The sequence below is a fragment of the Asparagus officinalis genome, chromosome 9 (genome assembly GCF_001876935.1).
Source record: "Asparagus officinalis chromosome 9, Aspof.V1, whole genome shotgun sequence".
Lineage (NCBI taxonomy): Eukaryota > Viridiplantae > Streptophyta > Magnoliopsida > Asparagales > Asparagaceae > Asparagus > Asparagus officinalis.
The window spans coordinates 37,924,196-37,938,156 of NC_033802.1; the positions used below are offsets into that span (position 1 = coordinate 37,924,196).

The 13,961-nt window shown below is 35.6% G+C and overlaps 1 protein-coding gene across 1 annotated transcript in view; it reads right to left on the reverse strand.

Moving 5' to 3' along the window:
• Positions 1-11,353, reverse strand: part of LOC109823378 — a 25,514-nt gene extending 14,161 nt beyond the window's left edge. Inside the window, 11 exon segments of the mRNA XM_020389652.1 lie at positions 6,699-7,069; positions 7,072-7,134; positions 8,177-8,291; positions 8,335-8,409; positions 8,498-8,692; positions 8,979-9,086; positions 9,259-9,357; positions 10,081-10,160; positions 10,530-10,589; positions 10,662-10,761; positions 11,255-11,353. Of these exon segments, the coding sequence (XP_020245241.1) occupies positions 6,699-7,069; positions 7,072-7,134; positions 8,177-8,291; positions 8,335-8,409; positions 8,498-8,692; positions 8,979-9,086; positions 9,259-9,357; positions 10,081-10,160; positions 10,530-10,589; positions 10,662-10,761; positions 11,255-11,353 (1,365 nt within the window).

The following is a 13,961-nucleotide window of genomic DNA, read 5'->3' on the forward strand; positions in this document are numbered from 1 at the left end:
AAGTTGGTTTTTTATTCACTTTTTATTTGACTCACTTTTTTATTTCCTTTTTTTTTAGAAGAGGTTTTTGATTTTTTTTATTGTCTCGACTTGATTGAATATTGATTGATTAAATTCTACGATCCATCTGCCAGATTATTATTCTTTTGTCATCTTTGATGCTGCTCGTATGCAAATAATCTTTCCATCTCTGTGTACACTGTTGGAATTTTCAATCTTTTTCGAACAAACAATATGCATCTTTATTGTTTTCACCTACCGCGAAAAACTACAGTAGAAATTGCAAAAGCTGCAGCAAAAAAACTGGACCTGAATTATCTAGGGAGATAAATTTGCTATAACCCTTATAGATATTAAGGCAAATAGGCTAAAAAAGTGGCGGGGCGGGAGATCTGATGGTGCAAGTTAGTTGGAGAAATTCTTGCTAACTTGCGCCACTGCCTTGTTTTTCACGGCGAAGAAGAAGAAGAGGAGTGGTAAGAGTCTCTTTAATATAGGATTGAGAGCTTCCAATTCAAATCTGGCTGAATATGGAGATCAAATTGATATAAGTTTTGATGAAGATGATGATGATGTTGATAATATTGCAATGGGCTCGACTGGTCCGAAAGGGGAAAAGAAGAAGGTATTAATGGAGGATTTACTTCGATCTAAGGATCTAATGGTTTCTCAGCAAGTGGTGAATTCTTCTCCGATGAATGGAACCCAAGCTCTTCGTATTCTCAATTCAGGAGATGGAGCTAGCAGTTCCAAAGTTTCCTGGGCGGATGAAGTTGAATTTGAGGTAATTTCTCCTGATTCAAATCTGATTCAAAAAATTTCTACATCTCCTACAAGATTCTCTGGTCCTGATTCTGTCTCTGATATGAATACTGCTGATAAGAGGAATCCAGTTGAGATTAGGACTGAGGATATTATTTCCTCGGATACTGATGCTTCAAATAGGAATGTTGATAAAAATTCTGAAAATTCTAAGGAGAAATCAGAGGAGAATGGCCAGGAAAAAATTACTCATAAGCAGAAAAATAAGGAAAATGTGGAAAGGATGGAATCAGTAACAAGTAAAACTTTTGCTAGCTTGTTTACTGATAATAGAAAAGCAGGAAATGGACTATCTCTGAACTTTATACCATCGTATAATGCAAATACAGTTACATTTTCTGATGAAGAATGGAAGGAAGGAGAAAATTTATGGGAAAATTCCCTAATTGGACATGTCATAGGATTAAATGTCAAGTTTAAATCAATGGAATCCTATGTTAACAAGTTATGGGGGACTATCTCTATACCGAAGGTTTCCTTAATCAAGCAGGGACTTTTCCTTTTTGACTTTCAATCAGAAAAATCAATGAGAGATATTCTTGAAGCAGGACCCTGGTTCTTTGGATCTCGACCTCTTATGTTAAAACCTTGGAATATTGATACAGATTTGGATAAGATGCAAGATTTCTACTATCCTATGTGGATACAATTTCCAAACTTAAGACTGAATCTCTGGAGCTCTACAGGAATTAGTAAAGTTGCTAGTCTTATTGGAAAGCCTATTTCAACTGATAAACTAACTGCAACTAGACAGAGACTTAGCTATGCAAGAGTTTTAATAGAGGTGAAACTACCCTTAAATGACTCTTTGCCAGATCAGTTGACAATCAAAGGGCCTGATGGATCTAGCTATGTTCAACCAGTCATATATGAATTTAAGCCTAAATGGTGTACAATATGCTGCAAAATTGGCCATGATAATGAGCAATGTAGAAGAATCAAAACAAAGAAAATGTGGGTTCCTATAGCTAAACAGTCTGTGCAGGAGGTAGTCAATCCTGAGCTTGAGGATTTTGTTCCAGTAAATGATATCTCTACTCAACAAGATTCTAATGCAGATACCAATATTGGTACTAGTACACAGGAAGAGAAAGCAGAAAGTCCTTTTGATCCCCCAAATCAGGAAGCTTTGTTAACTGGAAAACGTGCACAAAAGCATGCACATACAATTTTTCCCTCTTCTGTCTAGGTGAATGGATCTGGGACTGGAAAAGTAGCAGAATATGGAATAAATGCAATAAATGATTTGCAACTTCATCAAGCTACTCCAAGTGTTAATGCAACTGGTTTTTCTAGTATAAGAAGGGCTAAAATTGCAAGAAGAGCTTCTATAATCAAGCCTGTTAACTCAGGTATTCAGTTATCTCTTTTCTCTTCATTGGATAATCCCTCATGTGTTGACAGGGGGGAAGCTCTCTTTAATGCACATTGCTATTTGGAATATAAGAGGATTTAATAAGTCCTCTAAACACAAGATAGTGAAACAGTTTATTCAAGATTACAATCTCTCATTGTTAGGTCTTCTGGAAACTAAAATTCCTGGTAATAAACTTCAAAATTTGGCTATGAAAATAACCAAAGACTGGAAGTGGATTTCTAATGTGCATGAAGCTGGTAATGGAAGGATTTGGTTACTGTGGGATAGTGATGTTCTTACAGTACAAGATATAATCTTAACAGACCAATACATTACCTGTCGGATTGAATCCAGAGATGGTAAATTCTCCAGCTTATGTACTATTGTTTATGCTCATAACCAAATGACAAGCAGGAGAATTCTTTGGAGTGATCTTCTAACTTTTAATAGTAATGTTAATGGTCCTTGGGTTATTGGAGGGGATTTCAATGCAATTACTGGTTATGATGAGAAGATAGGAGGTGTATCTGTATCAGAATCTGATATTGAGGATTTTCAGAACTTTATCAGCTCCAGTCACCTTCTACATTTGAAATCAACTGGATGCTACTTCACATGGAATAATAAACAATGCAGATACAAGAATTTGGTCCAGATTAGACAGATGCTTAGTGAATGAAGACTGGATTCATTTATATACAACAAGCCAAGTTGAATATCTGCTACCTAGCTGCTCAGATCATTCTCCTGCTCTTCTAACCATAGAAGATGATATTATAGCTGGTAAGCGGCCATTCAAATTCTTCAACATGTGGGTAAAACATCCTGACTTCATTCCTATAGTCAAAGCTGTTTGGGAGAAAAACATAGATGGTTTCAAAATGTACAGTTTCCATTCTAAGCTTAAAATGCTTAAGACTGCTCTTAAAGATTTAAATAAGAAGCACTATATGAATATAAGTGAGCAAGTTCTTAGAGCAAAAAATGACTGCTCTTAAAGATTTAAATAAGAAGCACTATATGAATATAAGTGAGCAAGTTCTTAGAGCAAAAAATAGCTTAACTGAAGTTCAAAGGCTAGAAGCACTATATGAATATAAGTGAGCAAGTTCTTAGAGCAAAAAATAGCTTAACTGAAGTTCAAAGGCTACTAAGTGGGGATCTTTTTAACCCTGAACTGATAAAAAGAGAGAAAGATTGTACCAAAAAATATGAAAGGCTTCTGGATTGTGAATCATCTTTTTACAAGCAGAAAGCAAACATTAATTGGTGCCTTGATGGGGGTAAAGGTACTAAATTCTTCCATTCTATCATGAAAAAGAAAAGGCATCAAAACGGAATTCTATCTCTTTATACAGAGAATGGAATTAGGATCACTGACAGTGCTGAAATTGTTACTGAAATTGTGGATTATTACAAAAAATTATTGGGGACTTCAATTCAAACAAATCATCCTGATCCAATGGTTATTGCTAATGGCCCTCTTCTCTCTTCTGATCAAAGACATGAGCTGAGTTCTCCAGTTACAAGGGATGAGATTAAACAAGCTGTCTTTTCTATGTCAAATGATAAAAGTCCAGGCCCAGATGGTTTCAATGCCCTATTCTTCAAAGCATCTTGGAGTGTTATCAGTGAAGAACTTTTCTCTGCAGTGGAAGAATTTTTTATATCAGGAAAACTGCTTGGTACTTTCAACTCCACTTCTATTACTTTGATACCTAAGGTTCTTAATCCTCAATATGCTGCAGATTTTAGACCTATATCTTGCTACAACTGTGTGTATAAAATCATAACCAAAATCATTGCATCCAGAATTCAAAAAGTAGTGGGATACCTGATAAGTGATGCACAGAGTGCTTTTGTGAAGGGTAGGCTTATATTAAGTAATATCCTCTTAGCTCATGAGATTGTTAAGCATTATGACAGGAAAAATAATTCCCCTAGAGCCATATTAAATATTGATATGAGGAAGGCTTTTGATACAATTAGTTGGATGTTCATCAGTGACATGCTGAAAGGTTTAAGATTCCCTGACAACATGATTTCCTGGATTATGGAGTGCATCTCTACCCTAAAATTTTCCATATCTATTAATGGTACTCCTAATGGATATTTTCAAGGTGCTAGGGGTTTGAGGCAGGGGGATCCTTTATCACCTTATTTGTTTGTTATTGGAATGGAATATTTGTCTAGGAAATTAAACACTCTCAAGGAGGACAGGCTTTACAAATTTCATCCTAAGTGCTCAAGACTGAAAATAACACATCTAGCTTTTGCGGATGATCTACTTCTTTTTGGCAGAGCTGATATGAATACAATATCAAGACTAAGGGATTGTCTAGCTGAATTCAGTAGGGCATCTGGCCTAGAAGCTAACCTATCAAAATGTTCCATATTCATGAGTGGAGTAGATGAAAATCTGAAGAACCAAATCTGGAATCTTCTTAATTTCTCTGAGGGAACTTTACCTTTGAGATATCTGAGTCTACCTCTGATAGCTAAAAGACTCTCTTGGTTGGATTGCTCTCCCCTCATTAATAAGATTTCAGACCAATTTTATAATTGGCTCAAGAGAAGATCCCTCTCATATGCTGGCAGGTTACAACTGATAAAATCAGTAATTATGGGGATACAAATCTACTGGACCAGTAACTACATACTCCCTATCAAAGTTCTTCAAAAAATTAATAAAATGTGCTCAGATTTCTTATGGGGACATAAAATCCACCTGGTGAACTGGAGTTCTGTATGCCAGGAAACTGATCATGGGGGTCTTGGGATATACTCTGCTGTGCATTGGAATTATACTATGGCGGCCAAACTTCTTTGGATGATTCACCTCAAGAAGGATATCCTTTGGATTAAGTGGATTCTTGGTCACTATCTAAGACAACATACTATCTGGCAAGTCCAACCAAGGAAGAGTGATTCATGGCAGTGGAGACAACTATTAAGAGTGAGGAATTTGTTGATTGATAAACTTGGTAGTGTGAATAATCTCCAGAATGTCATTAGTGGTAGCTGTGCTAATGACAAAATCAAAGTTTCAGTGATGTGTAGGAAATTTTTCAACACTCAAATCTGACTACATGGTCAGGGACTGTTTGGGGTGGATGGAATCTACCTAAGCATTCCTTTATTCTCTGGTTGGCATTCTTATCAAGGCTTTTAACACAAGAAAGACTTTGCAAAATGAGGATTCTGAGCTCTAATTAGTGCACCCTATGTTCAAGAGAAGGACAGATTGAAACCTGTCAACACCTTTTCTTCGAATGCCAATTTTTAGCTAGAGTTTGGAATCAAGTAATGGATTGGCTATGCTTCAAATGGAAATCATGTAATTGGGATCAAATCACCAGCTGGTTTGGGAACAATTTGAGAGGGAAAAGTTTCAAAATAAAGCTTAAAAGGTTGGCATTATCTACTTCAGTCTATATGATTTGGAAAGTTTCAAAATAAAGCTTAAAAGGTTGGCATTATCTACTTCAGTCTATATGATTTGGCAAGAGAGGAACTTTCGTATATTTCAACTACAATCAAGAGGCTCTGATCATCTCTTTAGCTTGATAAAGATACATGTATATACAAGGATATTGAATGATAATATACCACACCATATAAAGAGCTATGTAGAGAATTTTTAATTTTGAAGACTGAATTCTGTAACCAGTCTTGAGGAAAGATGTAAAAAAAATTTCTTAATACAATTTTATTCACAAGAGATACATCACAACTCAAACAAAACGACTAGAATAGCCAACTTCAATATCTCCAAAATATTTCAAAAAAGGAAGACAAAAATTATGTAGAAAATATTCAAATAAGCATCATCTAATTTTTTATAACTAAAACTTCTCTAACTAAAAGGAATTCGACGTTCCTTAAAATTTTCAAAGTCTTCAATGATAGCATCAATGCTCAGACTTTTAGCAATTTCTTTTTCAATAAACATCATTAATGCGTCTGAGAGGAAAGCATCATCCATTTTGCTTCGAAGCCTAGTCTTGATGATATTCATAGCTGAGAAGGTTTTACAGAAACCACCCTAACTTTTTTTCCCAAAATTTTAGGGGGGCCGTGGCCCTACCTAGACTGTATATAGATCCGCCCCTGAGTCCAACCACTACGAACAAACCTAATTTATAACATATATTTAGCTTCATTAGTTAGACCGTCTATCACTTTAACTCTTAATTTTTGAAGCACATGACTGAAAAGAATCATTGATCACAATTGTAATCCTAACTCTCATCATAAATGTTTCCAACAGTACTGCTCGAAATTGCTAGCTAGCTCACTGAATCGGAAAGCTTTGATAAATAAGATCATATAGGCGATCTAGCTAGTTTCAGAAACAAACATCACTTCGCAAAATTATCCCTTATATTCAACCTTAAATGTAAACTATCAGCATACACTTGGTAGCAGTATAACATATATATTAGCATCATATTAAATTCTCACATTAACAAACAGCTTTGAACCTTAAATACCGATTCGATAGTACAAATGTTCAAGCATCAGACCATGTAATGTCGTAATCCCCAACTTGAGACCCCGGTATATCCAACCCCTTCCACACTGCCGGAGATGCATCCACTATATTATTGGGGCAAGGGGGCTGGAAGTCATGATCGGCATCACAACCGTGCACAGAATCACACTCATCCACCACTTTGGCTCTCACCGACTTGCCATTAGCATTGGTATTGATGTAGTTTAGGCTTCGGCTCCCTCCATTGTACCAACCTGTTGACAATGCAATCACCATTCCACTTTCTCTGTGGCATTGGTTGTCACACTCTGATGGGCCTCCTTCATGTCTGCCCTTCGCAAAACTATTCATGGTCATTGTCGCACGGGTGTTACTCGTAATGGGAGGAGAGCATGGTATTGAGGATAGATCGTCCCTACTTTACAACAGTCAGAGTCATGTTCTGTGTTGCAATGGCCAGCTTTAACTCACAAATATCCCCTAGCATGGCACGATCCAACCATGAATCGATGCGAGGTTGCAAGGCTCGGGCTCGAAAGCGCAGAAAGCAGTAATAGCAATTGCAAACTGAGAATATTTAGTAGCCGTCTTGCTTACGCTATGCAAATTGAAACTGATGACTAAAAGGGTGGTGGTTGTGGATTTCCAGTTGAGCGAGCTGGTTTTTATAGCGTTCAAATCGTTGTATAGGGTAACATTCAGAATGATGCCGTCTGTTAGGCTTTGTCTTACAAAGTTAACCACACGGTGCTTCATCCGCTTATTTGTTTTTGCATGCCCATTTTTCTTTTTGATTAAATGCTTTGACTTCCATCCTCTAATTCACTAGCTGCCCTCGAAATTGAAACAAGGAGCATTTATTGGGGTAATCAGACACTCGAGTCAGAAAAAGCATCAAATGGTTCCGAATGCATGACATTAAATGTGCACCAAATAGATGTCAACCGTTAGATCATTGGACGTCGGGTTTCGTACACGGATCCAATAGTTGATATCCATTTGGTGCACATTAAACGCCGTAGATTGTCCCTATCACTAGTAGAAAAACGAACAAGCTAAACAGAAATTTTCGTCTAGATTGCTCTATTTTCCATCTAGGATGGATCACCTAGACGGAATTCCGTCTAGTCTGTTTCCGTCTAGGTTAGTGTAAACTAGACGAAAATCCGTCTAGGTTGGCAACCTAGACGGAAAGCAACCTAAATCCGTCTAGGTTAGAAACCTAGACGGATTTCCGTCTAGGTTGTCGTATACCAACCTAGACGGAATTCCGTCTAGATTGGGACATCTTAGACAGAAATTCCGTCTATGTTGATATTTTTACAGCAAAATAAATTTATTTACAATTTTTAATTTCCTATACAATTATATTATACACATGAATACATCTAACCATCCAAATATAATCAAAATTCATAACAATTCCATTAATAACCAAATATAATCAAATCATCCAATGCACATATCCACCAATTCTATTATACACAATGCACATATCCAACCATCCAATCCAAAATATACATCAATCAATTCCATCCAATATACACATCCAACCACATGTTCACTAGTAATACACATGAATAAGATATGGTACACGACATGAATAAAAGTAGAGTGCTATAATAAATAAAACTGTTTATTGCATTAAAAAATAAAAAACCTCAGCTATCGTCGTTGCGGTAGCATTTCTATCCCGATTATGAGAACGGGTGCTGCTCCCTCCAATATTTCCACTCTGAAGGTCCAATTGAAAAATAATTATGTGATATTTGATAACATAGTAAAAAAAATTGAATTTATACATATAAAGAAAAATAAGGTACCTGAACGCTTCTCTGCCTAGCGCTGGAATTATCGCCAATCGAGCTTATGATCCGTATGATACCACCGTACGTGCTATAGGGAATCGCACCACCTAAATATTCCATAACGTACCCCATGAGATCGTCCATTGAATTGGCCGTCCTCGCAACTCTGATCATCTCAGTAGTCACCTGAATATACAGCTCCGGGTCAACCTTGTCAAACAAATACGCGAAGATGCATGCGATAAATGACATAGCCTAAAAACTGCTTGGGACTTCTCTCATTGTTGTAGATGGCGCGGAGGATGTTGTGGATGATCTTATGCTTATGTCGGGTGAAGCTCCAACACCATGCAGAGGATATCTTCTTCTCCTATTATTAGGGAGAAATAAAATTAGATTTTGCTTTCGAATTCAATAATGTAAACAAATATAAATAGGAACGTAGCATTCAAATTGAATCGATTTTTTACCATCCATACCTATTATGTCCAATTACGTTCTGCGTGAGAATGATGTTCTCCTCTGTAGAAAGCATATGAGGATCCGGCTTCCCTTGTTCCTCCTCCTGCGACATCCTCATTGATGCAGCCTCCTTGGATGCAGTCTCAAATCCCGCCATAAAACACAAATATATAGTTAATTCAAGGTAAAGACCATATTATTTGTGTTCTAGTTTTCTCATAATATTAACAACGAAATAGTAATATTAACAACGAAATAGAGTTAATAATACTACTTAAGATAAATATAAGTCTCACCACCAACTCAAGATTTACCTTGATCTTTTTCCGATTCTTCTCCTCACCCCTATACCTATCACGGAAAGTACCATATGCCGCTTTTGCCTTTAAGTGTATCGGTATATTTGATTTTTCCTATCATATTATACATTTATGAGATTTCATAATCATACTAAGCATTAAGATCATTTTAAGCTTTAAATAACATATACCATATCCTGGCAATGAACATCCTCTAGATTGGCATAGGAGTGTGCGCCCAAGTGGTGATCATGTAGCTTCTTCCTTCTATTCTTTGACCCCTTTGGGGATTTATTCTTTAAAAAATTATATTTTAGTAAATATGCAATGAAATAATATCTTAAATTTGTAAAGTAGTTTTCATAAAACTAACCTTGGCGGCATCGCTGTCCTAATACATGAGGAGAGCCGTGAAATGAAGCTCGTCAACTCGGTCATCAAGGTTTAAAAACCTCTACCAGTCATCCTCATATGTATCATAGGTAAAGTGTTTGATCTCATACCTCCATTGTTTGAGGACTGCTTCAACCTTAACATTAAACACATAATTCCAAGCCCCCTAAAAGTCCTCAAGGCAGAAGCATTCATGTAGATTTACATACACATTTAGTTAGGATAATTTAATACTAATTACTAATTATTAATAAATGAAAAGCTAAAGCAATATGCAATTACCATAAGCTCAGTCCAGATCGCCTCGTATGCGGTCCATGGTAGTTCTCGGAAGTAAAAATAAGGGTTGATAATGTTCGCTCTACGCACAAGAACCACAATATATGCATTCAATCTTGTCGACCAATGACCAGCAGGCAAATTATAACTATTACATCGAATTACCGCCATCATTCCTCTTGGTGGTTGTTTAGATTCAGATTTATCTCCGCCATGTCGGCCCTCTATGCGATTTGGCTTAGCACCTACAATAATAACAATATGATAATATATCATAACATATATAAAATTGAAAATTAAAAGTATTTATACAATTTACCATTCATTATCTTTCTTTCTTTTGCTGCGAGTGCAACAGCTTTCCTAGTCTGCAACATAGGAAGCATTTCCTCCAACTTTCTCGTAGCACGTAGGTGGAACTTCCTTGAGTCAACCTTAGACTTATGAGAGTCCGAAGGGAAGGGTAAACTAAGATAGTCTTGCGTCTTCAGACGCAAGTCAATATGGAATGTATACAAAGGGTATGTCGGAGTCTAAGTAGCACCTACATAAGAAAGGAGAATCATTAATATAAATTTTAAATTGACCATTATCAAATATTAAATAATAAATACCTTCATCGGAGGATGGTTCTGGTGCTGCATCAGGAGGGCTGGGTGATGAATAACTCGCATCTGTAATAAATGAACAATATGATCTTAATGCTAACTAATAATTTACAAAAGATATTGAAATAATTTTTATACCTGCATCCAGAGATGGTGGTGTATCATCAGCACCAGTACTCGGGGTGATACTCCGTCTTCGATCACCATCTGGGCCGAAGAGCCTCCTCACCCTGTTCATCTACAAATTCAATTTTCATCACAGTTAAGAAAAATTATTTACATGCTCATGAGATATATTATTATGAAATGCATTATTGTTTTTAATATGATAATCTGAAAATCGAAAATGCAGTGTAACATATATAGTTCATACCTAAATCAAGCGTCACATTCTGCGTGTAAGAGAATTCTTGCCAAACGTCATCTGATGACCCAATTGGTTCATTATAATTATCTTCACTTTCTTCAATATTTTTTTTATTGTTATTAGGAAGAACAACAAATCTTGGCTCCTTGTACAAAACCACCCAATCCGACATGATATTCGGATCTTTCACAAAAAAGCACTGATCAGCTTGTTCTGTGAAAATGAATTTCCCATCTGTATATACTTCTTGATGGAGATTGACTAGTGTAAATCCATAATGATCCTTTTGATTTTTTGCAGGACACCACCGAACCTTGAACATCGTATAACTACATTGTTTTGGTTTACCAAACCCGTAAATTACCTCAACAATATCTTCTAATTGGCCATAATATAGTATGTCAGCTAGAATTGGGTTCTGATTTCTTATACTTGAAAAACATTCTTGAGAAATCAAATCCATGACCCCACTATTCTGGGTTACCCTCCTATCATTGGTCTCTAGCGTTCAAAATTTATATCCATTGACCAAATGTTCATTATAACGTCTCACTTCGTGATAAAGGCGTTGTGCATGAAAAATAATTTCATTTGGCAATGTAGTGCCATCAAGAAGTGATTTTCAACCTACGCTAAACAATTTGAGAATATTTATGTGATGTTATATCATGAATGTGAAAACACCCTAGAGGAGGGGGGCTGAATAGGGTTATTGCTAATCTTATTAGATATTAATGTCGATTAAAACTAATTAACAAATTATTCTTGTAAGATAGATATACAATGTGATATGAACAAGAATGAGCAATATAAACAAAGTGCAATATCCTATCAATGAGATACACAATGAGATACATGGAAGTATAAGCAAAAATAAATATGATAAGGCAATGTATACAATGAGCAATGGCGCATAAAATAGACTAAGCAATAGACACAAATGATACACCAATAAAAACTCTAACACACAAAGATGATCACGGAGTTCGGACCTTCCGTCCTACGTCCCCGCTCCCCACTCCCGGGGAGAAATCCACTATCACAACTGAGTTTTCTTCGCTCACCCGAATAACATTTACACCTCACAACTCGGTTTTCTAGTTCACCGAAAACTTTACAACTACACACTTGTAATCACACTCTACCCTTCAAGTGTTGGCCTAGCCCGTGTCCTCTTCCTCAAGTGCTCAGATTTATAACCTCACTCTAGGCTTTACAACTAACACCACTCCTATTAGAATCGACCCCGTCTCTCACCAACCACTCCTCTCGGTGTACAAGTATAATACAATGTGTAACTCATAATAATGCTCAAATACAAGATTTTGTTCTCTACAATAGGTGAGAACTCAAGTAAGCCCACTCTCACAAAATCACAAACCCACAACCCAATATATGATGTATGAAATACTAAAAGCTCAAATAGGGTGTGTGTGATAAAATGAGTATAAATAAAATCTAACTCAAATAATGAACTAGCAATAATAAGAATATGAAAATCAAAAATAAATTGCTAGATAAAAGAGTTAGAAAAACTTCTCTATAAACACAATAAGAGGATGAAGAATATTGAGGATGAATTCCTCAATTTGACAATGCAAGCTTCCTCTTTTGTAAACAAACACCAAACTCAAACTTGAGAAGAAAACAAACTTTAAACACTTAGAAACTCTTGTTAAAAACCCTCTTAGATTTATATTCTGATGAGAACAATAGGAGTTTATATAGGATGAAAAACTAAGGCACAAAACCCAAGCAAAACCAGCAAAAATGATAAAATAACCAAGACTAGAAATATAGTCATTATGGCTTATCAGTCAACTGACGAAAATCATCAGTCGACTGATGAGCTGACTGTTGTAGGCGTCAGACAGCTCATCAGTCGACTGACTATCTTTATCAGTCGACTGATGGATTATCAGTCGACTGATGGATTATCAGTCGACTTGTCAGTCGACCAAAACAGAATAGAAACTTTTGAAGATTGCAGGCACATTCTTCAGTCGACTGATCAGTCGACTGATGTCATCAGTCGACTGATCAGTCGATTGATAACAGGTTATCAGCTTGAAATGATTTTTCAAGTTGAGTTTTAAGGCTCAATAAAAAATAGTAAATAAATTCCAAAAAAATGTAAACTTTGGGAAAAGTTTATAAACATGAATATGAACATATTGGAAAAAGAATTTTTCAATTTTCTCTAACCATTTGTGAAAACACAGAAATATTCAAAAGTGCTAAAATACATGTTTTTCAAATATGTTGATTTTGCCATTTTAGCTCAAATCAAGTTCTGAAAACTTGTGTAATCTTTTTATGGACATAATAAAAGATGTTAGCATGGTTTGTATAGTCCAAAACGTATTTGAATGTATTTTGCATAAAAACACTTATTTTTATGAAAATTCTTAAATGAAATGTGTGTGTGTATTTGAGCTTATAGAATAACACACATAATATAATCCTACACTAAGTATACCAAGAAAGATTCTTCTGAAGCATGGACTTGAATAGATTTACTTGTTATGCATGGCTTCAATATATCGGTTTTCTCAATTTCTTGAATATACCTGTATATACTAAACAACACAAAACAAAATACTAAAACCAATATTAGTTGTAAATTATTTGTTAAATCATTATCAAAATAAGAGGACCCAACAATCTCCCCTTTTTGATGACGACAAACAATTTACCAATATACATAAAAGATCAATAAACCAATTGAAAATAAATACTATATACTCACAATTAATCCCCCCCCCCCCCTTTGGCAACATCAAAAATGGGTAAAAATAACATAACGAGAGCTAGAAGCTCCACTACATATAAGCTCAGGTGAGATATATAAAAAATAGGGATTCTCCCCCTATTTAAAAGCCTGTAAGAATGGTTAGCCATAACAGATAATGATTGTGAAATAGGAATACATAGAGAATAAATATGACAACAACCACATATACACATTTACATAGAGGCATAATGATCTGAACATGAAATATATATATATGTATGTATGTATATATATATATATATATATATATTATATATATAGTATATTATATATATAT